General features: G+C 34.9%; 1 protein-coding gene across 1 annotated transcript; it reads right to left on the bottom strand.

Moving 5' to 3' along the window:
* Nucleotides 1–646: 646 nt before the first annotated feature.
* Nucleotides 647–26166, bottom strand: LOC117085741 (CUB and sushi domain-containing protein 3-like). Its single transcript, XM_033214920.1, has 4 exons — nucleotides 25421–26166; nucleotides 19224–19400; nucleotides 1383–1556; nucleotides 647–702 (listed from the first exon to the last, which is right to left on the bottom strand). Exons 1-4 carry the CDS (start codon nucleotides 25644–25646, stop codon nucleotides 647–649), a joined length of 633 nt encoding a protein of 210 aa, XP_033070811.1. The 5' UTR covers nucleotides 25647–26166.
* Between the last annotated feature and the right edge of the window lie 92 nt (nucleotides 26167–26258).

Below are 26258 nucleotides of genomic sequence, written 5' to 3'. Positions count from 1 at the left end.
ACTGATTTGTTCTATAATATATCACATATGTATAAATGGCTCTGTGTTCTCTACTCTATAACATTGTTTTACTTTCTATACCTACATCAATACCATATTGTTTTAATTACTACAGCAATATAGTTTTTATATCTGCCAAGGACTATGCTATATTCCAGGGGCACAGCAGCAAATAAAACAACGACAACAAAAAATTCTCTGCTTTCAGGGAGTATAAATTTGAGTAGAGGACATAGTTCCAATAAACAAGGTAAATAAAATGTACAGTATGTCTTAATAAAAAATAAGAAGTGAAAAGGGAATGTTAAGGAGAATAAATAAAGCCTGGAAGGGAAGTGTTATGTCAGTGATGAAATTCAAATAAGGTGACCAGAGAAGGCAATAATGAAAAGAGAAATTTTTAGTAAAAAGCTGAAGGAATAAAAGGAAATTTCCAGGTAAAGTGAATAGTGAACATAAAAGCCCTCTTCTAAAAGCATAGCTGAGGGCTCCTGGGTTTCTGGAGCGGAGTGGATGAGGGGGTGAGTAGTAAGATATGATGAAATCAAAGGAATACAAGAAAAAAGTCCTATGAGCATATAGGGGATTTAGTTTCCAATTTGAATGAGGTGAGAAAACCCTGGAGGGTCCTAAGCAACTTAGACGGTTAGCTCTGCATAATGTCAAGGCCATGAGACGGGTAGAATCCTCCTCTATCCAGTGCTAGGAAGGAAAAAAGGACTAGGAACAGGATAATGCTAGACAACTCTCTGAATGACTACACTGTCCAGATAATGTTCTACAATCATTTATGTAAAACTGTAAGAGGAGTTTGTTTTGTTTGTATTCTTCCAAATTAATCTTGAAGTAACACTTGCTAGGTATATAGTATACAGCAACCTCTGTAAAAAAAAAAAAAAAAAGCAAACAAACAAACAAAACCCCCTTATCTCCATGCTTACCCTGGTAATTTTAGATGTATAATCCCAATCATTATCATGACAAATGCCATCATAAGAACTTTATTTGAACAAATATGTAGAAGGGACATGGATTTATTGCCTAAAAAGATTTGGGAACAAATTTCAGAGTATTCGGCTAAAACAAAAAGGACCTAAATAAAAATAATTTTCAAGCAGTAGAATAAATTTTAGGCTGTCTCTAATTTGAGAAATAATTTTGAAAAATAAGAGAAGTCTATAAACAAAACCTTTTAGTGTAAAATTTTGAATCAGAGAAGGAGAAACAATGGTTTAATCACATGAAAAGTAGCTACATTGGTAGTAAATAGTGATTTTTCTTTGAACCCTGATTAGGCATTGAAGGAAGCTTAACAATCTCATATTTGTGCTAGAAAAATTTGAAAATTTTAAGTAACAGTTGTCACGTTAAATCGTACTTACGTAAGCACTGCGGTACTTCACCACTCCAGGTACCGTTCCCGACACAGGTCAAAACAGCAGGGAAGGATAGCTCATAGCCTGGAGAACAGATGTAGCTAATACTAAAGCCCCAGTCGAAATTTGTTCCTTCCAGCCTTCCATTAGAGATCTGGGGAGGAGTTGGGCACGTAACAGCTGCAATTACATTAAAAGTAATTAGACACAGCTGTTGAAATATCCTGAGTGTTAAAGATATAAATAAATATCATTAGAAGAAGCATATGTGCTAATTTAACCTTTGTGAGGACAATACGTTGTGACATGTTTTATTCTCCCAGTAGTATTCCTGAGACATCCCTGGAATTAATCCCTGTAGAATGCAACTTTTTCTTGGCAACATAATGGCTATCGGTTGTCAGAGATTCTTACAAAATAGCAAGCTGTTTGACATCTCAGAGAAGGCAAACAGAGATTGACCTTCAATCTAGTATACTGTAAGTGATAAATTATTGGTTTTATATAAAATTATTTTCCAATGACCTTTAGACAGACAAGACTTGGGTTATTTGGCTATATATAGTATCAGCATCTTAACCATGGAATTTGAAGTACTTCTGTGACATTTTTGAAAATGCAGGTCATATATCTTATTATAATATTCCAAGTTAGTTCCCTTAATCACTTAGATTCATATGCTACAACTTATTATTATAGGGTTTATAAATGCATTTTAAATTGTTTTTTAAAAATGTATTTTGTTTAAATTGGTTTAAGTTATCTTTCAGCAAAGACAGGTTGGATAAGATAGAGATGCAAGGATAAGGAAGCGTATCAACTTCAAAATCTAAATATTAGGAATGACTGTAATTATGAGGACTAAAAACATATATGAATAACTTTTTACAGTTGAGTAATATCTAATTCATATCAGTATGAATTAATAAGTGTATAGAATAACATCTAAAATATAAAATGTCTGCTCATATATTTTCATATAATGTGTATTTATAGTAATCTGATACAGAAACTTAATCAACGAGGAAAGACAAACACATTGAAATTATTAATTTTGTTAGATTATAAGTCAGTAAGATATTAAACTATTAATTCACAAACATTTAAATAGAAATCTAAATGAAAAATCTTAATTATTAAAAATCTAATTATTATAAAACAATAAGTTGTCTGACATTGCATGTACAGTATTCTACAAGTAATCATAAAAATTGGCCAAAACATTTATAAAAATATTTCCAGTGGAAAAACAAACAGCATAACGTAGCAAATTTATGCCTGTATTGACTAACAGATTAATTCTAGATTGTATTATATGAAAAAACAAGTTTTCCCATTATTTAAGAAAAAGTACAGTTCTATAATTCAGGCTGGCTGTTCTCGAATTATGGAAAGTATTTTTCCCCATCCTTGAATGACTTGATCCAAGTGGATCAGCAAATTACAGTTACAATTCATCAAGGTTATATTATTTTGAAAATATTCATCAATTAATATAAATAACAGTGGTGAATGTGGACATAATATTTTACTTCTTTTGGTTACATTAAAGCTTATTGTCATTACTCACAATAAGATATAATGTTTTAGTCAAAATATTATTTTAAATTCTACATATTAAAATAACGTTTTTAAAAAACAGTCATTTTTAGTACTAGAAAAATAAATGCAACCTTGAACTAAAAAAGTTTATTTAAATATACTTTAAATTTTGTATATAAAAATAGCAAAATATGTACTGGTTACCATTTTTAAATGTTAAAGAAATCATTATCATACCTCTGCAAGTTGGCATTACTCCACTCCATGTGCCATTAATTGTACAAGTCCTGATTCTGGAGCCATTCAATTCCATCGTGTAGCCTGGCTGGCACATGTAAGAAACATTTTGTCCAACCACATAATCATCTCCATATCTCAGTCCATTGGCTGGTATACCTGGGTCTCCACAACTGATTACTGTCAGTATTGGATTAGAAGAGCAGATGGTTAATGTGGCATGTATTTAATGGAGAGGAGTAGTAAGCATATGGCATACTTAATATATAAGCAGGAAAATTAGTTATCATGTTCATTTTAAATTGTAAAACATCAGCATATTTAAACCACATACTGGCAACTTCTGATTATGATCAGGTATGCTTATTACAGATTTTACACATATGGTTCAGAAACTGTCATTTAGCCCCTGAAAAGGCTAGGTTAATATGTCATTATGTTGTAGTGAATTTGATGCAGTAACCTCTTCTAACCTTCACTATAAGACCACACAGAAAATAATCTGCAGAATCAGATTTCTGACATAATACATGAAATCCATATTCCTATATATGGCTACTGAAATATCTAATTTATCAGGCATGCTGGATGGTGAGCATATTTTCTGCAGTGTCACTCAGAAAGACAAACCCCAGGAAATTGCAACCTTCACTCTGGAATGTGCTTGTTATAAGAAATGCAGATGTATGAGGGACCATCCCATCCAAGTCCTCCACCAATACGTGCTGGTGCTTCCAGGCCCAAATAGGGACTGTCACTGCTCTGTTCTGCCCCAAGAGTCCATTAATATATCCAACTCTGACCATCCCCACGTTTGCATTCAATCCCTAAAAGGAGGTAGGACAACAGTGTAATGTGAACTTCTCTTTACTGGTGACACAATGGATGACCAGGGTGGAGGGTGTCACGTTTTCCAGAGCAGGGATGGAAATGGGGAGGCCATGCAGGATCAGGGGCACCAGGTTGTCAGAAGCAAAAGGTCTAGACCCATCCCAAGGACACAAGAAAGAAGGCAACAAGGCAGACTGCACATGAACAGAAGCTCCAAGCCCTGAGCATATGCTCCACTGTTCCAGTGGACTTCAATTACAAAACGTTGATTTGAAGATAAAATTATTAAGAATTTTGAGATGGTTATCACAGAGCACTAAACTATAAGCAGAAGACTTCTGAGCATGAGGTTCTATGAATTGCGCTGGCCTCATGCCCGTGAGTGTGAGTACATATATAATATTATCATTTCTTTATAATGCCACCCAAAATGTTTCAGAAAGACTTGAGACAGTTTAGAAACACAAATAACAATTTTATTAAAAATGTGTTTTGTTTAAATACAAACATAAGATTCAAACATAACAAAGATTATATATGTCACACAAGTGCTAACTGTTTTGAGGCACAGGATTTAAGCATAATTTGGGCAGAAAATTGGCTAAAAACTTTCTGGCAGCTAAGAAAACAAAAAGTACAAGTTACACTTCATTTTCTGGAGATAAAAAACTGTAGTATACTTACATGCCTTTTAGTCTGCTAAATCTTTTGGTTCATAAAAGGGTAATTTCTCCAGGCAAATCTGGGCTATTCTCTCTCTCTCTCTCTCTCTTCTCTCTCTCTCTCTCTCTCTCTCTCTCTCTCTCTCTCTCTCTCTCTCTCTCTATTTCTCCAGGTAAATCTGGGCTATTCTCTCTCTCTCTCTCTCTCTCTCTCTCTCTCTCTCACTCTCTCTCTGTCTACTCCTTTTTCTCTCTTTTTAAAATTCACTTTTCCCAATATTTTGGAGATCCAGGATTAAAGACTAAGAATGAATTAAGGCATGGAAAACCTTAATAACACCTTAGTTACATAGTATTATGTTACCATTAAGAATTGTTAATGTCAAGTTTCCTTTCATATTCTATTCTGTTGATTCTAAGAAGTTTTAAGATTATGAAAATGGCATTTAAATTAAAGAACATCATTCAGAGCATTCAACCTCATAACTTTTGGAGCCCTTAAGATAGTTTGATGAAATTAAACTCTTTGAGTGTTTCTTTCTCAATCATAATAGAGTTTTATATTCAGGACTGCTTTCTTTGCTATGATTATTGGGGAGTAAAAAGATTTTTTTTTTAATATACTACTGAGTTGGACAGAAAATCAAATAATCCTACTCATTTACTGACAATATGTTATCTCTTTTTACAGTTTAAAAATTTACAACAATGTAAAAATGAGTATAAGCCTTCAATATATTATATTTTTTTATTTCATATTTATAACCAAGATTTTTAACTAGGAAGAGGAAATTAAAGAGAACACCTATAAAGTGTTGTTGTTTTCTGGGCAGTGCTTTCCAGATTGCATTAGAATCTTGGCAAGGAGAAACAGCCAGCCTGGTCATAGGGCACATGAGCTGAGATGCAGCCACCAAAAGAGAGGACAGACCGTTTATTTTACAGATGCACGAAGAAAGAGTTCTGCATGTCATGGCAGCACCATGAATGAAATGCCTGACAACAAAAGCTTTAGAAGGGTTTGTTTGGTGACTTTCTATTGAAGCAAAGGCTAGTCAAAGAGGCAGTTTCCAAGAGCAACAGTCTTTGTAAACAGCACCTGCTCTGCAAGTCAACTCATTCACTACCAGCTTGTTTTCAGCAACAACCAAAAAAAGACTTTTGGTTTTTTCAGGAAAAAACCTTAGAATAGTAACTCTTTAGGCCTTCACCCGAAAATTCAGAGATATCGTCGCATGACAACAAATTCAGAGATACCATTGCATGATAAGAAGATCATCGACCTTCTTAAACACACATCTCTCTCACGTAAACACGCCAATAAACTCCATAAAGGCAGATATTTTGACTCTTGTATGCTGTTTTCTTAAAAGTCTCATGTAGTGTGTGATTCATCATAAGAGATTAAATATCTGTTTGAAGGATAAATAAATGAATGAGTATGTAAAGGAATCATTAATTTGTCAGCTCAAATTCTCAAAAACACGTAAATTATTTGAAAGGTCTGAATTTGTTTTGTGGGAGGTTTCTCTTTGGCCTATATGTAATTGATGCCCATCTGGCATCATTTATGACAAATCCAAGTAAATAACCTCTATGCTACAAATAAAACATAATTGTGGTAATTCTAGTTATTCTATGCTGCTTTAAAACTACTTTCTCTTTTAACTTCTTATACAAGCATTATAAACGTGCATTTTAAAATCAAATAAAATCACATTACTTTTTTCACAGAATTCAGTTTTTCATTCAATATCTAATGGATATTTTTGCGTGTATCCATTAATACACATAGACAAGCATACCATTTTAATGGCATATTAATCCCATGCAATATAATTTATGCAACCAAATTCCTATGGACTGGTGTTTGAGTTATTCCATTGTTTTTCTATTACAGACAATGGAGCAATGAACATGCTTGCCTGAGCATCATTACACATGTATGTGCTCTGCCAGATTTCTAGCTGCAAGACCAGAACAGTGTTCTACTGTAGCAAAATGAAGTTCCAGAAAGATGGCTAAACGATTCCTCTCATAATACTTCTGATTTTACATAATCTCCATATTCAAAAGTTGGTTTCTTCTTTGGATCTCAAAAGGTAGGGTTTCTCTACCTTAAGCTTGAACCTATTGACAATTTCAGTCAAATAATTCTTGGTTGTGAGGGGCTGCACCGTGCCTTGTAGAATGTTCTGCGATATATCTCTGGCATCTACCTGCTAGATACAAAAGCACACCCTGCCCCTGCACTGTGACCATCAAAAAGTATCTTCAAACATTTCCGAATGTCCCCTGGGAAGCAAAATCCTCTCTAGTTGAGAACTGCTGCGCTGAGGAATAGCTCACACTCCTTGAAGAGATTTAGATTTTTTTTATCTTCACTTCAATCAGTTTTACGCTGGAATATCCCCAGCCCTCTCTTGTGTAAGACTAACCCCATCTTCCTGACCTGTCCTCTATTGGAAAAACATCTTTGAGAATTTTCAGATTTGTGACGAAAATTCACTCAGGGGCATTTCTATAGTGGCTATTTGGAAAAAGAAGACTTAGATTCATTTATCACCTGGACCTGATTAAATATGGTGTCCTTAGCCCAAAGGAACAAGACTTCCCAGATGCAGGGTGCTGGGCATTGGTAATTTTGGAAGCAGAAGTCCAGTCAGTTTTCTAAAAATATCATCCAAGAAAATGAATAAGCCCATGTCTTTTTAGACCAGAAAGCTAATTCTTACTGTACTTGGCAAGCCCTGCCTCAGCACTGTTTGTGTCTCCTTCGCAAAATACCATATGCACTCTGAATATGATGGGCTTTAGGTAACAGAGGTGGTACTGCCTGTTAGACATTGAAAGCTAAGGATCCTCTTATAATTTAATATCCCAAAGCATTTTGTACTGACAAAAAAAAAATGTTTTTTGAAAGAGTAATTACATGTACTTACTATATCTTCTCTCTGTGTCTGAACATCATAGAAAATAACTTCACTACATTTTTAATCAAGGTATTGATTTGAGCTATCTGGTATTATGGCAAATATGTTTTTCTTCTAGTTTGGTTTAGTTCTGTGCATGTTTCTTCACATTTATAATTCTTCTGTCAAAGTGTGCATAACATTTGAATGCATGATCTTGATTTCAAGATACAATATTTTACCCACCCAGGAGGCAACTAGTTATTCTGAGGAAACTTCTCCTTCCACCACTGGTAGTGGGCTTAATGAGGACATGTCTAGAATTACAAAAAATGAGTGTTGAGAAAACGGAAAAGATTTTGCTTGTGAGGCATACTTTTAGAGGTAGATTAATTAGACTTGCAATTTCCCAACTCACGTATAGTCTGAAGCCAGTTGAGTAACAGCAGGTAGAATTTAGATGAGTAAAAGTTTATGCTTTTACCAACATCTCTACTATGGCCAAGCATAGGGGAATGGAGACTTTATCATTATTATTAAATCATATGTATTCCAAAAATGTTTATAAAATCATTGAAATGAACAAGGAAAATCACAGCTGACACATTTCCACATTTAATTGAACTAGAATTTCTAACAAACAGAGGGGTGTGTGTGTGTGTGTGTGTGTGTGTGTGTGTTACTGCTGGACAGTCAAGCAAATGAAAAGGTACAGTTGCAAATAACTCCAGTGGGAAATTCTCAAAGGTGAAAACTGCTTGGAATGCCAATGTTACCTCACTGGTCTGTGAAATATTAGGGAACAGATACTTTACCGACTGAACTCTGTCTTCTCAGTTCCTGGCAAAGTGACCAATGATAGTAAGTTTTGTTTAAATTATTTTTTATTAACTGAATCTATAAAAAATCCAATTCCATTATATACTAACAATTATCTTTCTACTTTATTTTTAAAGGTATTTTAGAAAAGCAATTGCTCTAATATAAGTTAAAGATTTTTGAAAAGCTAAAAATTGGATTATTCCTCTGATTTTTCATTACTCAGGAGGAACTAATTGCCCAAAGATAACTAGCCAAGATAAAAAACAATCAAAAACTTCTTAAAGTGACCAAACTTATGATCAAAAAGTAAAAAGAAATCCAAATAAAATTGAAGTCTTTATATTTTGTTTTCATCACATAGTTTAACTATATTTTAAGGGCATTATTAATTTTCTCAAGGGCCTCTATTTATTCTTTCATGCTCAAATCAGCCTACATTGAAACATTTATCATATAATCAGTTTTGCTGATTTTCTTTCTTTGAACCGATATTGTCATAAAGCTAGTAGATCCTCTTTGTGAGTGATTATGTATGAGATTCAACGAGCACTCTTGCTCACTTGCTTTGACTCATCACATTAAAATATCTCATCTCTTGTGAGATCTGCAGACTTATTTATTGACGTATGTTACATTTGCTTTGTATATCTGACAAAAATATCATTGATCATAAATAGGAAAGTGTAAGTTAAACTGGAAGTATTGTTTAACAAAAGCAAATTTTACAAACGGTCGTTTCATTAAGAAACGATATAATTTTGCAAAATCCAAATTGTTAAATGCAGAGAAAACAGAAATTAGAAATTTTTTAGAGAAATTGGTTATAAATTAATGAGACATTTTCATATGCCTTATTACCAATGTTCTATTTATTATAGTATGTCATATACATTTGACCATTGTAGTAAAGACAGAGAATAAAGCAAGAAAACTAAATGGAGAAAAATACAGAAGAAGAGATAAAAGTATACTCAAGAACATGGATTGTTGAATGAAACAGACTTGGGTTTAAATCTCAGATTCTGCAGTTACTAGTTGTGTTCCCATAGAAAAGAAAGTTGTTTCCTCTCTAAGGAACCATTTATTTGAATGTGAAATAAAAAGGATAATAGTATATATCTCATAGATTTGTTGTAATAATGCAGATAATTATGTAAATCAGCACAAATATGAACAAATGGTAAGCACTCAATAACAGATATTATTATTTATGAGAAGAAATAAAACAATTAGCATAAAAGGAATAAAGGCTTTGCTTCTTCAGAGCTATGGTTTTAATGTGTCCTCAAAATTCATGTGCTAATTTAACCCCCAATTCAATAGTATTAAAAGGTAGGGACTTCAGGAAGTTATTAAGTCGTGAGGGCCCTCTCCTCACGAATAAGGTCAGTGCCTTCTGAAAGTGTGGGAGGGAACTATTAATAGCTAGGCCCCTTTTTGCTCTTTTACCTTCTGCCAGTCAGGGCATAACATGCACCCCTTTTATCATGTGAGGACATGGCAACAAGGTGCCATCTTAGAAGCAACAAGTAGCCCTCACCAGACACAGGATCTGCTGGCACCTTGATCTTGGACTTCTCAGCCTCCAGAATTTTAAGAAATAAATGTTTGTTCTTTAATATTTACCCTCTCTCAGGAATTTTATTATAGCAGCACAAATAGACTAAGACATTCAGGTTTTCTAAAAATTGCTATTAAGATGTTGATTTGAAAATTTCAGCTACTTTAAAGTTTTTGCATACCTCATTAATTTAATTCAAATTCATATAGTAACTGGGATACCTCATATAATTTATTTCAAATTCATATAGTAATTGGCATATAGTAACCATAAAATGTATAAAGTCCTGGCATATAGCAACCATAAAAATTGTGTCTACAAAGGCAATTATAACAAATCCAAATTTATTAAAAACATATTTACACTTGAAATTAGCCTTCTAGTGGGTATAGAGAATAATTAATATGAATGGAAAATTTCATCTATGTTTGTGAAATACGGATGAAATTATTGTTTAGTGTTGAGCTCTGCCAGTAGTTAGGAAATGCTTTAAATGCTTTGATGCCTGAGTTTCTTGATCTAGGCAATGTGAGTCTAGGACAATCCCCAAAATAATATAATTCTACCAATCATATATTTAAATTTACTTTCATTGCAAATTAATGAGAAGGAATCTGAAGCACTGGTTCTAATTTAATTTGATCACCACATATAAACACTATCACTATGCTAGATTCTTTTTTTTTTTTTTTTTTTTTTTGAGACGGAGTCTTGATCTGTCGCCCGGGCTGGAGTGCAGTGGCCGGATCTCAGCTCACTGCAAGCTCCACCTCCCGGGTTTACACCATTCTCCTGCCTCAGCCTCCCAAGTAGCTGGGACTACAGGCGCCCTCCACCTAGATTCTTTAATTATAGAATTTTAGGCCATTTTAATTTCTACTGAAACCTCTCTCTTTGCTTCTTTTTGGGGGTTTTTCTTTTCACTTTTTGTTTGGATTGTTAATGGGGTGTTAGTAACTTTTTGCCTATGAAGTAAATAAACTTGCAGATTCTCAGTTTTTAGTTTAATAGCAGTTCATTGTTGAAAAGTTAACAAATTACTTTACTCATTACAATATTTCTCTTTGAAGAACTGACAGAGAAAAACAAACTTTCCTTATACTTTTCCTATGTTATTCATAATCAATCTGTCTTGAATCAAATGACTTTTAACTTAACATTCCTAAGGAAAAATGAAGACCATTCAATAAAAATGTCAATGTAATTTTCCATCACAAAAATAGGAATATTTATTTATTTTTACTTTACTAAAATTGGAAGACAGCTGTAAATAAAGATTGAGTTATTTATCCATAAATAAACAAAATTGTTATTCATTTAAAAAAAAGAAAGTGTTCCTCAGAATATTTCTGTTGCTCTTAACTATTTTCATTATTTCACTCTCTTCAATAATGAAAACATTGTATACGCCAGAACCTATGTGCTATGTTAGCCATACAATTGTAGGCCCTATCTGCAAGTAGTTTAAAATTGAGTTGGAATGGTAAGTCACGTATACTGATAACTAAAATAAAATTTGTCTATTTAAGTCTGCCACCAACAATTTCCTGAGTTGCTCTTATTCATCAGGTGCTATGCTCTACCATAAAGAGTCAGTGAGATAAACAGACCCAGTCACTACTACTCTATAAAGTTTACAGTTTAGTGTTATAGGTAATATACAAAAAAAAAAAAAAAAAAAAAAAAAAGCTATACAGTATGGAGAGGTTACCTTTAGCTAAAAAGGATATGAGGAGGAAATGCCCTGAGGTGTTTTGCCAGATGTTTCACATGACCTGATACTTAAAAGGTGGATAAGAGTTTTAAAGGCTAAGGTGGGATAGTGTTAAGTTGTTCCCTATTGCAAAAATGAGGTCTAAGTAAGTAAGAGGAATTCTGCTTTCTTTCAACATGGAGTAACAAGGAAGAATTTACCTTCCATTTGAAAGAACCAAAACAAAAAAAAAAGAAAGAAAGAAGAAAGAAAGAAAGCGTGTATTTTTTTTAAAGAAAAGAAAGATTTCAGGCCGGGCGCGGTGGCTCAAGCCTGTAATCCCAGCACTTTGGGAAGCCGAGACGGGCGGATCACGAGGTCAGGAGATCGAGACCATCCTGGCTAACACGGTGAAACCTCGTCTCTACTAAAAAGTACAAAAAAAAAAAAAAAAAACTAGCCGGGAGAGGTGGCGGGCGCCTGTAGTCCCAGCTACTCCAGAGGCTGAGGCAGGAGAATAGCGTGAACCCGGGAGGTGGAGCTTGCAGTGAGCTGAGATCCGGCCACTGCACTCCAGCCTGGGCAACAGAGCAAGACTCCGTCTCAAAAAAAAAATAAATAAAAAAATAAAAAAAATAAAAAAAGAAAGATTTCAAAACAGTGGACATCAGGCAACAAAGCACAGTGATTCTTGAGTGACAGGAAACAAATTAGATGAATCCCCTGATTGCCTCATGTTACTACCTTAAGAGAGTTTCAAGTCTGTGGCACAGGAAAGAGGATCCTATGCAGAGCCCAGCAGACTCCTTGAGTTGAGAAGACGGATTTGAGAGCCAAGAGAAAACTGTGCAGGTAGAGTTTATGGGACACAATACCAGAGAGGACATTGACAGATAAATATCTCCAGAGATATAGGAAGGAAATTCCTTAAGTTGTCAGCAGATTTCTGATCAGCTCCTGAGGAAACTGCCCAAGGTTTGAGAAAAAACTACCCCAAAAGATGAGATGTAACAATATCTGGAGCTGACATGGAGTCAGGAATGCCACTTGTCATACAGAATTCTATACCCAGCAAAAATATGTTTTTTAAAAAGTGAAATAGAAACACATGCACACAAAGAAAAGCTAAAAACATATCATAAGTAGAAATGTATCATAAGACAAATTTAAAGCCCTTCCAATGGAAGAAAAATAATACCTTATGCAAATATGTATCTACACAAAAAAATTACAGCACTTGAAGTAGTAATGACGTACATAAATAAGATTTGTCTTACTATTTAAATCTCTTGAAGAAATAGTTGACTAATTAAAGTTGTTTAACAGTGCTGTGTGGTGTTTTAGTGTTTGTAACATTTACTAAGTAAAATGTTTGACTACACGAGCATTTTCATAAAGAACCTGACTCCATTGTGATGCTTCAAGTTCTACCTCCCCATTCCACTTCTACTCCACATCTGGGCAAGCTGACAAGAAAGTCTGCTTGCTTCCCTCCTTTGGCATCAGCAGGGAAGTTCAAACCATGCAAACGCTGGGACACCCACAGGAACTTTTCCCAAGTTCCTACCACTGACCACAGTAAAAATAGCGAAACTATATGTAGAAGTACATTTTCACACTGCTGATAGAGACATGTCTGAGACTGGATAATTTACAAAGAAAAAGAGGTTTAGGCTGGGCACGATGGCTGTTACCTGTAATCCCAGCACTTCGGGAGGCCAAGGCAGGTGGATCACCTGATGTCGGGAGTTCGAGACCAGTCTGACCAACATGGTGAAATCCCGTCTCTACTAAAAATACAAAATAAGCTGGGTGTGGTGGTGGGTGTCTGTAATCCCAGCTACTCAGGAGGCTGAGGCAAGAGAATCACTTGAACTCAGGAGGCAGAGGTTGCAGTGAGCCAAGATTGTGCCATTGCACTCCAGCCTGGGCAACAAGAGTGAAACTCTGTCTCAAAAAGGAAAATAAAAAAAAGGAAAAGATGTTTAATGGACTCAGTTTCAAGTGGCTGGGGAGGCCTCACAATCATGGCAGAAGGTGGAAGGCACATTTTACATGGTAGCAGGCAAGAAAGAATGAGAAGCAAGCAAAAGTGGAAACCCCTTATAAAATCATCAGATCTTGTGAGACTTATTCACTACCATGAGACCAGCATTGGAGAAACCACCTCCATGATTCGATTATCTCCTACCGGGTTCCTCCCACAAAATGTGGGAAATAAGGGAGTTACAATTAAAGATGAGATTTGGTTGGGGACACAGCCAAACCATATTATTCCATGCCTGGCCCCTCACAAATCTCATATCCTCACACTTAAAAAGCAATCATGCCTTCATAATAGTCCCCAAAAGTCTTAGCTCATTTCAGTATTAACTCAAAAGTCCATAGTCCTTAGTCTCATCTGAGACAAGGCGAGTACTTCTGCCTATGAACCTATAAAATCAAAAGGAAGTTACTTACTTTCTAGATACAATGGGGGTACAGGAATTGGATAACAGCTTTTCCAAATGGGAGAAATTGGCCAAAATGAAGGGGCTACAGGTCCCATACAAGTCCGAAATCCAGCATGGCAGTCAAACCTTAAAGCTCCAAAATAATCTTCTGTGACTACATGTCTCACATCCAGGTCATTGATGCAAGAGATGGATTCCCATCATCTTGGGCTGCTCCACCCCTGTGGCTTTGCAGGTACAGCCTCCCTCTCACCTGCTTTCACAGGCTAGCATTGAGTATCTGTGACTTTTCCAGGCACATGCTACTTGTTCTCTGTGTCTCCCTTTCTGGGGTCTGAACACAGTGACCCTCTTCTCATAGCTCCACTAGGCAGTGCCTCAGTGGAGATTCTGTGTAGAGGCTCCAACCCCATGTTTCCCTTCACCAACACAATGGGAAAAATGTCCACAGGGCATAACAGAGAACTCTGTGACAGTTCCTCCCATCACAGGCCTGGAAGTCTAGGAGGAAAAAACGGTTTTGAAGGTCAGACCCAGGGCCTTCCTGCAGTGTGCAGTCTAGGAAACTTGGTGCCCTGCATCCCAGTCACTCTAGTCATGGCTAAAGGGGCCAAGGTACAGCTCAGGCCATGGCTTCAGAGTGTGCAAGTCCTTGAGGACCCCACTCCTGCAACAAACTTCTGCCTGGACATACAGGCATGCCCATACATCATTTGAAATCTAGGTAGATGTTCCAAAACCTCAATTCTTGACTTCTGTGCACTTGCAGGCTCAACACCAAATGGAAGCTGCCAAGGCTTACGGCTTGCACACTCCGAAGCCACAGCCTGAGCTGTACCTTGGACCCTTTAGCTACGGCAAGAGTGGCTGGGATGCAGGGCACCAAGTTCCTAGACTGCACACAGCAGGAAGACCCTGGGTCTGACCCACAAAACCATTTTTTCTTCCTAGTCCTCCAGGCCTGTGATGGGAGCAGCTGCCACAGAGTTCTCTGTTATGCCCTGGAGACATTTTTCTCATTGTCTTGGCGATTAACATTTGGCTCCTCTTTACTTTCACAAATTTCTATAGCCAGCTTGTATTTCTTCTCAGAAAATGGGTTTTTCTTTACTATTGCATTGTCAGGCTGAAAGTTTTCTGAACTTTTATATTCTATTTCCTTTTTAAAACTAAATGCTTTTAACAGCACCTGAGTCACCTCCTGAATGCTTTGCTGCTTAGACATTTCTTCCACCAGATACCGTAAATCATCTCTCTCATGTTCAAAGTTCCACAAATCTCTATGTCAGGGGAAAAATGCTGCCAGTCTCTTTACTAAAAAATAGCAAGAGTCACCTTTACTACAGTTCCCAACAAGTTCCTCATCTCCATCTGAAACTATCTCAGCCTGGATTTCATTGTGCATATCATTATCAGCATTTTGCTCAAAGTCATTCAACAAGTCTCTAGAAAGTTCCAATCTTTCCCACATTTTTCTGTCTTCTCCTGAGCCCTTCCAACTGTTCCCACCTCTGCCTATTACCCAGTTCCAAAGCCACTTCCACATTTTGGGTATCTTTACAGCAGCACCCACTCCCAGTACCAATTTACTATATTAGTCCGCTTTCACACTGCTGAAAAAGAAATACTCAAGACTGGGTAATTTATAAAGAAAAAGAGGTTTAATGTACTCACAGTTCCAAGAGGCTGGGGAGGCCTCACAATTATAGCAGAAGGAGAAAGGCACATCTTACATGGTAACAGTCAAGATAGAATGAGAACCAAGTGAAAGGGGAAACCCCTTATAAAATCATCAGATCTTATGGGACTTAGCACTACCACGAGAACAGTTTGGGGGAAACTGCCCCATGACTAAATTGTCTCCCACTGGGTCTCTCCCACAACACATGGGAATTATGGGAGCTACAATCTAAGATGAGATTTGGGTGGAGACACAGCCAAATCATATCACTGTTCATTCATCCCTTTGCTCAAACCATTTCTGACCAAAGAGAGTCTTACCACGTGGGTAATCTTTCATACCTTCTTGGCACATCTGCAGCTTTGTGGCATAATCAGTCAATATAGATCCAATTTGGGGGAGGAGGCGGTCAATCATGCTCTTCCTTAGGCAACCACAGAGCAACTAGCAGAGATTAGGGTGGCCCAAGGGATGACTATCATTACCTGAGGGCCTTTTTTGTTTTTGTTTGTGACTTGATAACTGGCTCTGCTGCCACCTAGTTAGAGAGTGCTTGGTGCTGTGCTAATGTACTTATACTTTGAGATGTACTGACTTGTGCTGCATTTTCTGAGCTTTTCTGGCCTCTGCCATAGATTTAAATGGTAGATCTAAGTCAGAAGTATTGAAAATTGACATTCAGAGACAGTATTGGCTTGTCGTCCTTCTCAAAATGATTCTGAGTTCTGTGCCTCTCAGCTTAGACTTATCTGTGAGTCTTACATTTAATCATATGTCTCAAATTCAGCACAAGCCATGAATGATGCTAGACTCAGATGAACATCTTACTCTATGACTATTGGTTGTGTGTCTCAAGCAGGTGTTGACTCCCATTCTATAGAGTGCTCAGGGGAAAGGCTGGCACACTGTGCAATAAGAATGCTTATCCGATGCTTGCCTGTCTGATAAGGAGTAGTCACCATCTGGTGTCCTCCAGTTCACATCTAAAGACAGATGGCTCAGTAGGAACCTTGTAATACCTTTGTTGTTGTTGCTACTGTTTATGTGTCTGTCATCAAAAAGATTCTGGTTCACAGAGTTATAGATGAAGAACCCCCATGTCATCCCATAGCACAGCTGTGGGCTTAATTCAAACCTGACTTAAGCCTGGAGTCCCTACACCCAATGAAGTAACAACTGCCCTGTGGGAGACCCCCAACATTTAAAATAGTGATTTGGAACTCTGGAGGATGATACTTGTAAATATGGACAGAGTAGAGAAGATTGTCCTTCTTCCTGAAGTGTGTCTTGTAACTCCACCCCTCCAACAACAACAACAACAACAATAAACATCAGGATACAGGGAGAAGAAACAAAAATTGACATAAAGATCCACAACTGGACTCATTGAAAATACAAAATTTTCTAAAATAGTTATTCAACAGAAAGACAAAAGAATATGAATTGGATTTCACATCTCTACAATATGGGTTTTAAATTAACATATTCTGTCTGATATGTAGTACTTAAATAATCTTTGTGGCCTTAATAGATACCAGGCCTCAAATTACAGCTATATGAGGAGATAACACTGAAGGTACAGTGTATCTTCTGTACTTTAGAGGAGTCACCAAACATAAAACAGAAGGCAAACATGTATGTCTCACTTTAAACATTGAAACTATTGCTTTGCCTAAATTCCTCATGGTCAGAGTGCCCATTGGCCTAAAGCATCTGATATGGACATTTTGAACCAATTAGTAATAAATTAATATTAATTATCTAGCATTTACAATTAGCTTGACAAAATGGAGCCGCTTGGACCTGTCCTTCTGATTATAATAGTTAATACAGCCCAACTTAGATTAAAACAAGGTCTACAGTAATTAAGAACCATCAAATAACACCTACTGAAGGAAACAACTATTGTTCCTACTGCCATCCCTTTAAATAGTCCAATTTGTTCACTGTTTAAACCTGATAAAAATAAATGGCATGGGAAAGTGGATTACCACAGCCTAAATACCCTGATGCCCCTGATTAAGACCTGCATATCAATATTACTGAAGTTGTTGGTTCCTATCAATAACTGGAAAATATTTTGCTATTATAGGTTTAGTGAATACATTCTATTCAGTGCTTATTTCAACAGCTTCCCAAGCATAGTCTGTTTTCACTTTTGAAGAGATACAATATACATGGGTATCTCAACAGCCCTTGTGTGACATTGCACACAAACTTTGCATGCAAGATATTAACTACAGCTGATTTTCTCCAGGAATGCATATATGCCATTACTTTGAGGGCAACAGATTCATTTGACCCCTTCACCCAGAAAATGCAAACCAAAAGGAGCCCAGAAAAAAAGGAAGATCATCTCACCACACACCATACAAGGCCCTACCTTTTCAGTTAATTTTCTGGTAATTATTTGGTCAGTAAAAGCATATATACTCTTTCCAAATTGCAATACAAAAGGCCCTCCCACTAGTATCCCCAAGTTTCCTTTGCTACAGAGGCTTCAGTAACATCCTCTCATGATACTTAGAATCCGTGAACACACAGTATAAACAATTTTTCTTTTGAGACAGGATCTCACTCTCTCACCCAGGCTGGAGTGCAGTGGCACTTTCAGAGTTCACTGCATCCTTGACTTTCTGGGCTCAGGTGATCCTCTCATCTCAGCCTCCTGAGTATCAGGGACTCCAGGCACGCACCACCACACCTGACTAATTTTTGTATTTTTTTGTAGAGACAGGGTTTTTGCCATGTTTCCCAGGCTGATCTCAAACTCCTGGGCTCAAGAGATCCACTCGTCTCAGCCTCCAAAAGTGCTAGTTCTTCTTAATAAAAATAAACAACCATAATTTCCAATGGTTGTGTATTATTGTTGGTTAAATACTACTTATTCTACAAGTAAGCATTAATGTGTATAATTTTAAGACTTTTAAACACATTTTTCAAAAATTTCTTCTAGTGAATAATTTTATTATAATGGATAATCTCCAAAGTGCCATCTATTTTTAACATATCAAGAGAACAAATCAGCTATTGAGACTCCCTATAACAGTACAAGAACCCATAAAGAATCAGTATGCCTTTTGAAAACCAATTTTGCTATTAATATGTGTTATATCGACAAAATAAAATTGCGTCCATTCTATTTTTAATTTTAATTGCAGCTATAATTCATCATTGTTCTCAAAATTCTGTTAAATTATATTTATAAGTGCTGACTTCCTCTGATCTCTCTTTTCACGGCAGTTAATGTAGTACCTTGATAAGCCAACTTATCCTAAAGTCATTAGGATACACTCTAGCCACAATAACTACTATAATCCTTTAATCTGAAAGGCAGTCCAAATGTTTAAAACCTAACATGGTTTTATTAATTACAAAACATACAAAAATACTTATATACTTATAAATATTTTCAAATAACTAATGATTTTTAAATATTGAGAATATACTTACTTGTACAGTTAGGCAAAGTTCCAGACCATGTTCCATTGGCTGTGCACTGTCTAACTGAAGGTCCAGAAAGGATGTATCCCTCCATGCAGGAATAAATGACTGAACTAGAAAATGTTGTGCCATCAATTCGGAAGACTTTTCCATTGGCTGTGGTTCCTGGGTTACCACACTGCACAGCTATAAAACAAAGTGTTTAAGAGTATATATAAAAACAATGCAATTAGAAATTCTTCCCAAAAAAGTTAATGACTAAACTGTTATCTCAAATTATTCAAAGAAACAACAAAAACCTCTAAAATAAGCAGTAAAGTATCTAGGTAGTTGAAATTCAAGATGAATGTGTGTTAATTTTATTAGCTTAATTACTGGGATGCAAATTATAACATTTTCTTAAGACTTTTTTAGTGGCTTCAGTAAAAACTCTACGGAGTAAAATAATTATTCAAGGAGTACTGTATTGACTTCAGGTATCACAAAATCTTTTAGAGAAGGATTATAAGAATCTCTGCCTAAAGAGCAACTCATGTAAAATTGCAAGACATGTAACAATGAGTGATGAGATGCAACAGAGATTTATTACATTGATATTTCAGAAAAGACAGATACACAATTTTAATATTATAAGCATCCATGTATATTTTTGTTTATATAAGTATATAACTGTTTTAAATTAAAACATATACATTTTATTTCTAGACCAGAGTACCAAAACCAAACTGAGTAAAAACAAAGTAATGAAATTCTAGTAATCATTTTCATTAAGTTTCAATATATTATAAATAAAAGGTACAAACACAAATGTCTTTTTATGGTTAACTTTTTATATATATGTTTACCTATTTGTTAATAATGATATGTTAATTTTTAAATTATCTGTCTTAAAAGCAACAATATATAAATGTAATGTTTAATTTTATTGTAATTATCAGAAGGTGTTTCAGTACCTTACAGAAGTGAAGGCTTTTATGAGTATGAAATATAATTATAATTTCAGAAAATGCCATCTATACTCCTTGCTGCATCTTAAATATTTCTATTTGCCTATCATTTGTATAACTGTTATGTGTGTGTGTGTGTGCACGCGCATGTGTGTGTATGCATGTGTAGGCAAGAACCTTACTCATTTTACATATATACATAAAAATCAAAGTCTAGATAATATTTTAAGCAGAACCTATGATAATAGCAGCCATTTTTACTTCGTTGTTAAGCATAATTACTTTCTTCTAAATGCATTAGTGCCTGCCTAAAATAAAATTTTGGTCATGTTTACCTGTTATATATCATGATTCATACGTAGCTTGACACAATGCAAGAAGGATTTGAGATAATGTCATCTTTGTTTTAAAATGTCATGTAATTTTTATTTTGAAATAGAGACCTAGGCAGGGTCAAATTTCCACACAATAAAAATCAAGAATTTCTTTAATCAGGGTGGTTTCAATATATGGCTAAATCATACTGTTGTTTCTGTTCTCTTGACTTTAATTCCTCCACACCTAATACATAAATTTCATCTATCCAGATTTTTTTTTTTTTTTTTTTTTTTTTTTTGAGACCGAGTCTCGCTCTGTCGCCCAAGCTGGAGTGCAGTGGTGCGATCTCGGCTCACTGCAACCTGCGCCTCCCAGGTTCAGCCATTCTGCTGCCTCAGCCTCTCGAGTAGCTGGGACTACAGGCGCCCACCACGCCCGACTTTTTTTGTATTTTTAGTAGAGACGGGGTTTCACCGTGTTAGCCAGGATGGTCACTATCTCCTCCTGACCTCGTGATCCGCCCGCCTCAGCCTCCCAAAGTGCTGGGATTACAGGCGTGAGCCACCGCCCCTGGCCAGACATTTTATTTGAACTAAGCACAAGTAAAATTAACTTAAAATGAAACAAGGTAAGCGTGTCATCTATGATGAGTGAATGCTTAAAGCCCGGTGAATACAATGAAAAGAAACAGCAACTACTTTGCCTCTGCAATATTGACATTTAGGAGAAAAAGGATTTATTGTTGCCTGTGAATAAACCTGCATTTACATTTAGTACTAGTCAACCAAACCATTTCTTCTCACAAGAGTCATTTCCCAGCAGTCAACAGACATAAACTAATACAAAAGAGAGTTACCATTTTTTTTAGATTCATTAAGCACTTAATATGTCACAGCCACAACTTTTCCAAAATTATGTACTTGTCACAAAAATGCTCTGAGTTAGTGTTAACATCACCACCATTTCTTAATAGTAAACTGAGGCACAGAAAGATTAATTTGCCCAATCTCACAAAGTTAGTTAATAGCAGATTGTTCATCTAGTGCAAGTTCCTAGGAATGATACTGATAGCATATAATAAAAGCATTGAATCATATTCAGGCTAGGAAATAAGCTGAAACATAATACATGTTTATTAATTGAATATTTTTTGTGATGCATCTTTATAGGAAGTATATATGTTTGCTTTTCTTTTGTTGCTAGAGAGAACTGTTATTTTAAAAATCAAGGTACCATTTGTTTTCTTGTATCAAAGTAATCAGTAGTCATTTCTAAAATGATAAAAAAAAAAAGTATAAGGAAGAAAGTAAAGATTGCTTAAAAGTCCACCACCAAAAAATGGAAACTGATATCTATATATGCATATATGTATATATGATTATATTTTAATATGGATATAATTAGTTCAATATTCTAGGCTTTGTGTTAGGTATAGAATATACAACAGTGAAAAATTAATTTCACTACCCTTTTTAAATTCTATTTTTCTTACTTAAAATTACAATTAAAGTATCTTTCTAACATAAAGTTTAGTAACTGTATGGTTTTCCATACAGTTCATAATTTACCTAACCAATTCCCTGTTGAAAAAAATTTAGTTTGGCTTGGTTTTATTTTTCTATGATTTTTGGATATAATATACTTGAACTTATATATACAACTCTGTATATTAGTTCTATTTTTAAGATAAATATCTACAATAATTTCTGGATCATTTTTGAGTAGCATAACTGTCATTAACAACAGTGTATTGTACATTTCAAAATAGCTAGAAGTGAGGACCTGAAATATTAACAACATACAGAAATAATAAATGCTTGTGGTGATGGATATCATAAATATTCTGATTTGATCATTACACATTTATGCATGTAACAAAATATCACATGTGCCCCATTAATATGTAAAAATATGTATCAATAAAAACCCTAAAACATTAACAATTTAAATTGTTTGAAATATATTGCCATAGAACCACTCAAGTTATTATGACAATATACACTTGCATTGATAGCATAAGACTTTGCTTGTGTTCACACCTTCTCTGTAACATCATTTGCCATCAGTTAAAAGAATCTCAGTTTGTCAAAAATGTTACTTTCTTCAAATTTGCATTTCTCTATTAATTAAATTAAGTCACTTAAATACATCCTTTAATATTTTTATTTTTACATGTGCTTTATCCTTCACATTCTGAAAAACTTTCAAGTTTTATTATAAAGTATTAAAGTAATATAACAACAGTAGAAAACATTTGGAATAAAAAGTAAAAATACCAATAATTTCACAACTCTGTCCTAGTATTGTTTTTGTGTATTTCCTTTCATACTTTCTCTTCATCATCATTTCTCATGGTTCTAATAGAGTACATAATTTTAAATCTTATTTCTAAGTTTTACATAATATACATTTTCTCATATTGCTTCATGGCCTATATTGTAATATATTATTCACTATGCACTATTAGATTATGTAAACATAAAATTGCTTAAGCAATACTTTTCCTAGTATAAGATTGTTCCAAATTATTGCTACTCATAAATAGAAATGAAAATTACATTTTCATAATTTTGTGTTCTCTTTAATATTTCTACTTTTGTTAGAAAACATTCCACAAAAGTCGAGTAATAAACTGAAGCTATAGATATATCCCATGAATATTTATCATTCTATTCATTATCATTTTGAGAGCATTTTTTGTCAAATTGCTCTCCAAATACAACAATATAAATCATTTTGAAATTTTTTAAAGTTCTAGTTTTGCTGCTCCTATACTTGCACACAAGAACTTTATATTACCATATTTAAAATAGGTAAAAAATGATACTTTAATATTTAATCATATTTTTTATTAGTAGTTCTGTTGGATTTTTTCTATAGGTTACAGTTTTTTTGATTTCTGCTTTCTGTTCATATTCTTTGTCCATTCGTCTACTAAAGTCTGTTTTTGTAAGTGATTTGTATGAACTTCATTTGTAAGAAAAATATTAATTCTATCATACTTGCTACAACTCATAGTTCTCCTTTCATTCATAACATGCATGCTAACAAAGCAGTATCAGCACCAGTCTGCATTTCATCTATAAAATATTTTGTAGGTCAGCTGAACAAAGGACTGACTTAGATGTCACCCACACAATGTTGCATGTATAATGATGCCCACAGCATCATTAAAAAGATTTTGACTTTGGAAAATAAGTTTGAGAAATAAACAGTTTAGTCTGCCTTACTGTATTTTACTCAGCACTGTTTTCCAACTCGTTTCCCTATATCAACTAAGTTGTAACTCTTTCTTAAGATTATTAAAACTGACCCAGTTAAAAAAAGATAACTGTATTTTCTAGAATATAAATATTAAACATAACTAAAAATATTTCTATAGCATAGTCAATCAAAAAACCCTCAGGAAAGTTTGATTGGGAATTGTCTTCTCTTTGCAAAACCAGGATGTTTGGTACAACATCAAGTAAGTTTAAAAATATTTTGCAAGTTTAGTTTTTCCAATAAAATAATCACAAAAAGAACAGTTAAAAGTCAGTAAGATAATTTTCCAGCAACATTTTATTTACTAGTCAATTTTGTAAAATATTTTTCTTTTTCCTTTTTATCTTTGTTTCTTTTTTCTTTTTCTTTCTTTCCTTTTTTTTTTTTTTGAAACAGAGTCTCGTTCTGTCACCTAGGCTAGAGTGCAGCGTCATAATCATTGTTCACTGCGGCCTCTGACTCCTGGACTCAGTGATCCTCCTGCCTTAGCAACTGGAGTAGCTAGGACTACAGGCATATGCTACCACACCGGGTTAATTTTTTAAATTTTTGTAGAGATGTGGTCTCAGGCTGGGTCCCACCCAGGCTAGTTCAAACTCTTGGCCTTAAGTGATCCTCCTGCCCCAGTGTCCCAAATTGTTGGGATTACAGGCTTGAGCCACAACTAGCTCTCCTGTAAAGATTTAATTATGTTAACTCTGAGTCAGAACAATTAAAACATTACTCACACACCCTAAATGTTGTGAATTCTAGTAACTAACAATTGTACTCTACAGTTAAAAATCTTAATCATATTTCTGTATGTTTCTATAGTTTTACATTTCTACATACTGGAAGCTAAGACAGACATTGAGGTTATGTTAGGGTAAGAACAACTTATTCTTTTCTCTTGTCTCTACAATATAGGTACACTAGTCTCCCCTTATCCACTATTCTTTCCAAAGTTTCACTTAGCCATGGTCAATCATGGTCTAAAAATATATGGAAAATTCCAGAAATAATCAATCTATACATTTTAAGTTCTGAGTAGCATGATGAAATATCATATCGTCCCACATGGAAAGTGAATCATTCCTTGTCCAAGGTACCCACTCTGTATATGATATCCACTTGTCAGTCATCTAATATCTGCCTTGGTTATCAGATCAAAAGATCACAAGAAGAAGGGTGAGCACAGTCCAACAAGATATTTTGAGTGAGAGACCATATTCACGTAACTCTTATTCTAGTATATTGCCATAATTGTTCTATTTTAGTATTATAGTTGTTAATCTCCTACTGTGCCTAATTTATAAATAAAACTTTATTACAGGTATGTGTGAAAAATCATAGAAATACAGGATTCGGTAGTATCTGTGGTTTCAGGCACCCACTAAAAGTCTTGGAACGTATTCTCCATGGATGAGGGACTACAGTAAAAAGGAAAGAATAAATCTTTTTAACAAATATATATATTATTTTTTAAATCTACACATTTGCTATGTTTTGAACAACGTTTGCATATATATGACCAATGAGGGTTTTCTTTGGTCAGTATAACGGGAATACAACAGTTTTATTTCATAGTTGCAGGCAGAAAAAACTAGTAAGAGTAATTTTCCTAGTTGTACTCATTTGGATTTAGATACACACTAAAATCCAGTATTTCCAATATATTTAATTTCTGCTTGAGATTACCTTTGCACTCTGGCTGCCTTCCAGTCCAACTGCCATTAGCTAAACATGTTCTTTCTTCTGAGCCATGAAGGATATAACCGGTATCACAAGCGAAACGTACAGTACTTTTAGTTCTGAAATCGCTTTCCTGTCTAGAGCCATGGCCGGGAGTGCCTGGATCGCCACATGTCCCAGTAGCATCACCTGCAATGCAGTATGGTTCAAGATAACCAATTCCCATAAACATTTATTAAGTTTATCAGTTAGGCCAAGGGCCTGGGAGGCATTTGTTTTTGTGCATGCTGGGTTTCAGCATACATGGAGTAAAATTGTAATTCATATTTCTTATCTGACTCCAGTCATTAAAAAAAAGTGTAAGTGAAAAAGAAAATAGTTGCAGAGTATAGTTTTTTTTTTTTTTAAACAGTGAATTTGGAGATATTAAATAGGTTAAGGATATTTCATAAGTTTTTCCAAAACCCAATTAATGACCAAGCTAATGGAAAATGTATAACTGACAGTATGATGAACTCAAATGACAACAGACTTATAAAACTAAAATCTAAAAAAAAAAAACTGAATTCAACAATTTGCATGTTTCCTTTTCTGAATTTCCTGATTACTGGTCATCTTTTTGTTGTTTTTGTTGAAGTAGAACTGTGGTGTGCTAGGACATGGAAATATTACAATACAGTTCTGATAGTCTAGGATTTCTCTCTTATTTTCTCTACCAATGACCAATGATCAAAGCTGAATGAATGCATATTCCTCATATGTGAAAACATGAAAATAAAATATAAATGACCAAAATTTAGAAACTCTGACTTAAGTTTCTGATAAGAATTTTGCTCATGACTAG

This window comes from Trachypithecus francoisi, unplaced genomic scaffold, assembly GCF_009764315.1.
Source record: "Trachypithecus francoisi isolate TF-2019V2 unplaced genomic scaffold, Tfra_2.0 Contig00579, whole genome shotgun sequence".
Lineage (NCBI taxonomy): Eukaryota > Metazoa > Chordata > Mammalia > Primates > Cercopithecidae > Trachypithecus > Trachypithecus francoisi.
The sequence above is the reverse complement of the archived record's forward strand: the minus strand, read 5'-3'. Positions and strand labels throughout refer to the sequence as shown.

Bases quoted from the DNA above. Each gene is read 5' to 3' on its own strand.
- LOC117085741 (XM_033214920.1), bottom strand. From the start codon at position 25,646: ATGTTTATGGGAATTGGTTATCTTGAACCATACTGCATTGCAGGTGAT. The intron at 1,557-19,223 runs GTAAGTATATTC...ATGTAATTGCAG, and splicing joins AACTTTGCCTAACTGTACAA to CTGTTACGTGCCCAACTCCT. The intron at 703-1,382 runs GTAAGTACGATT...TTTCCTTCCTAG, and splicing joins TGAAGTACCGCAGTGCTTAC to CACTGGATAGAGGAGGATTC.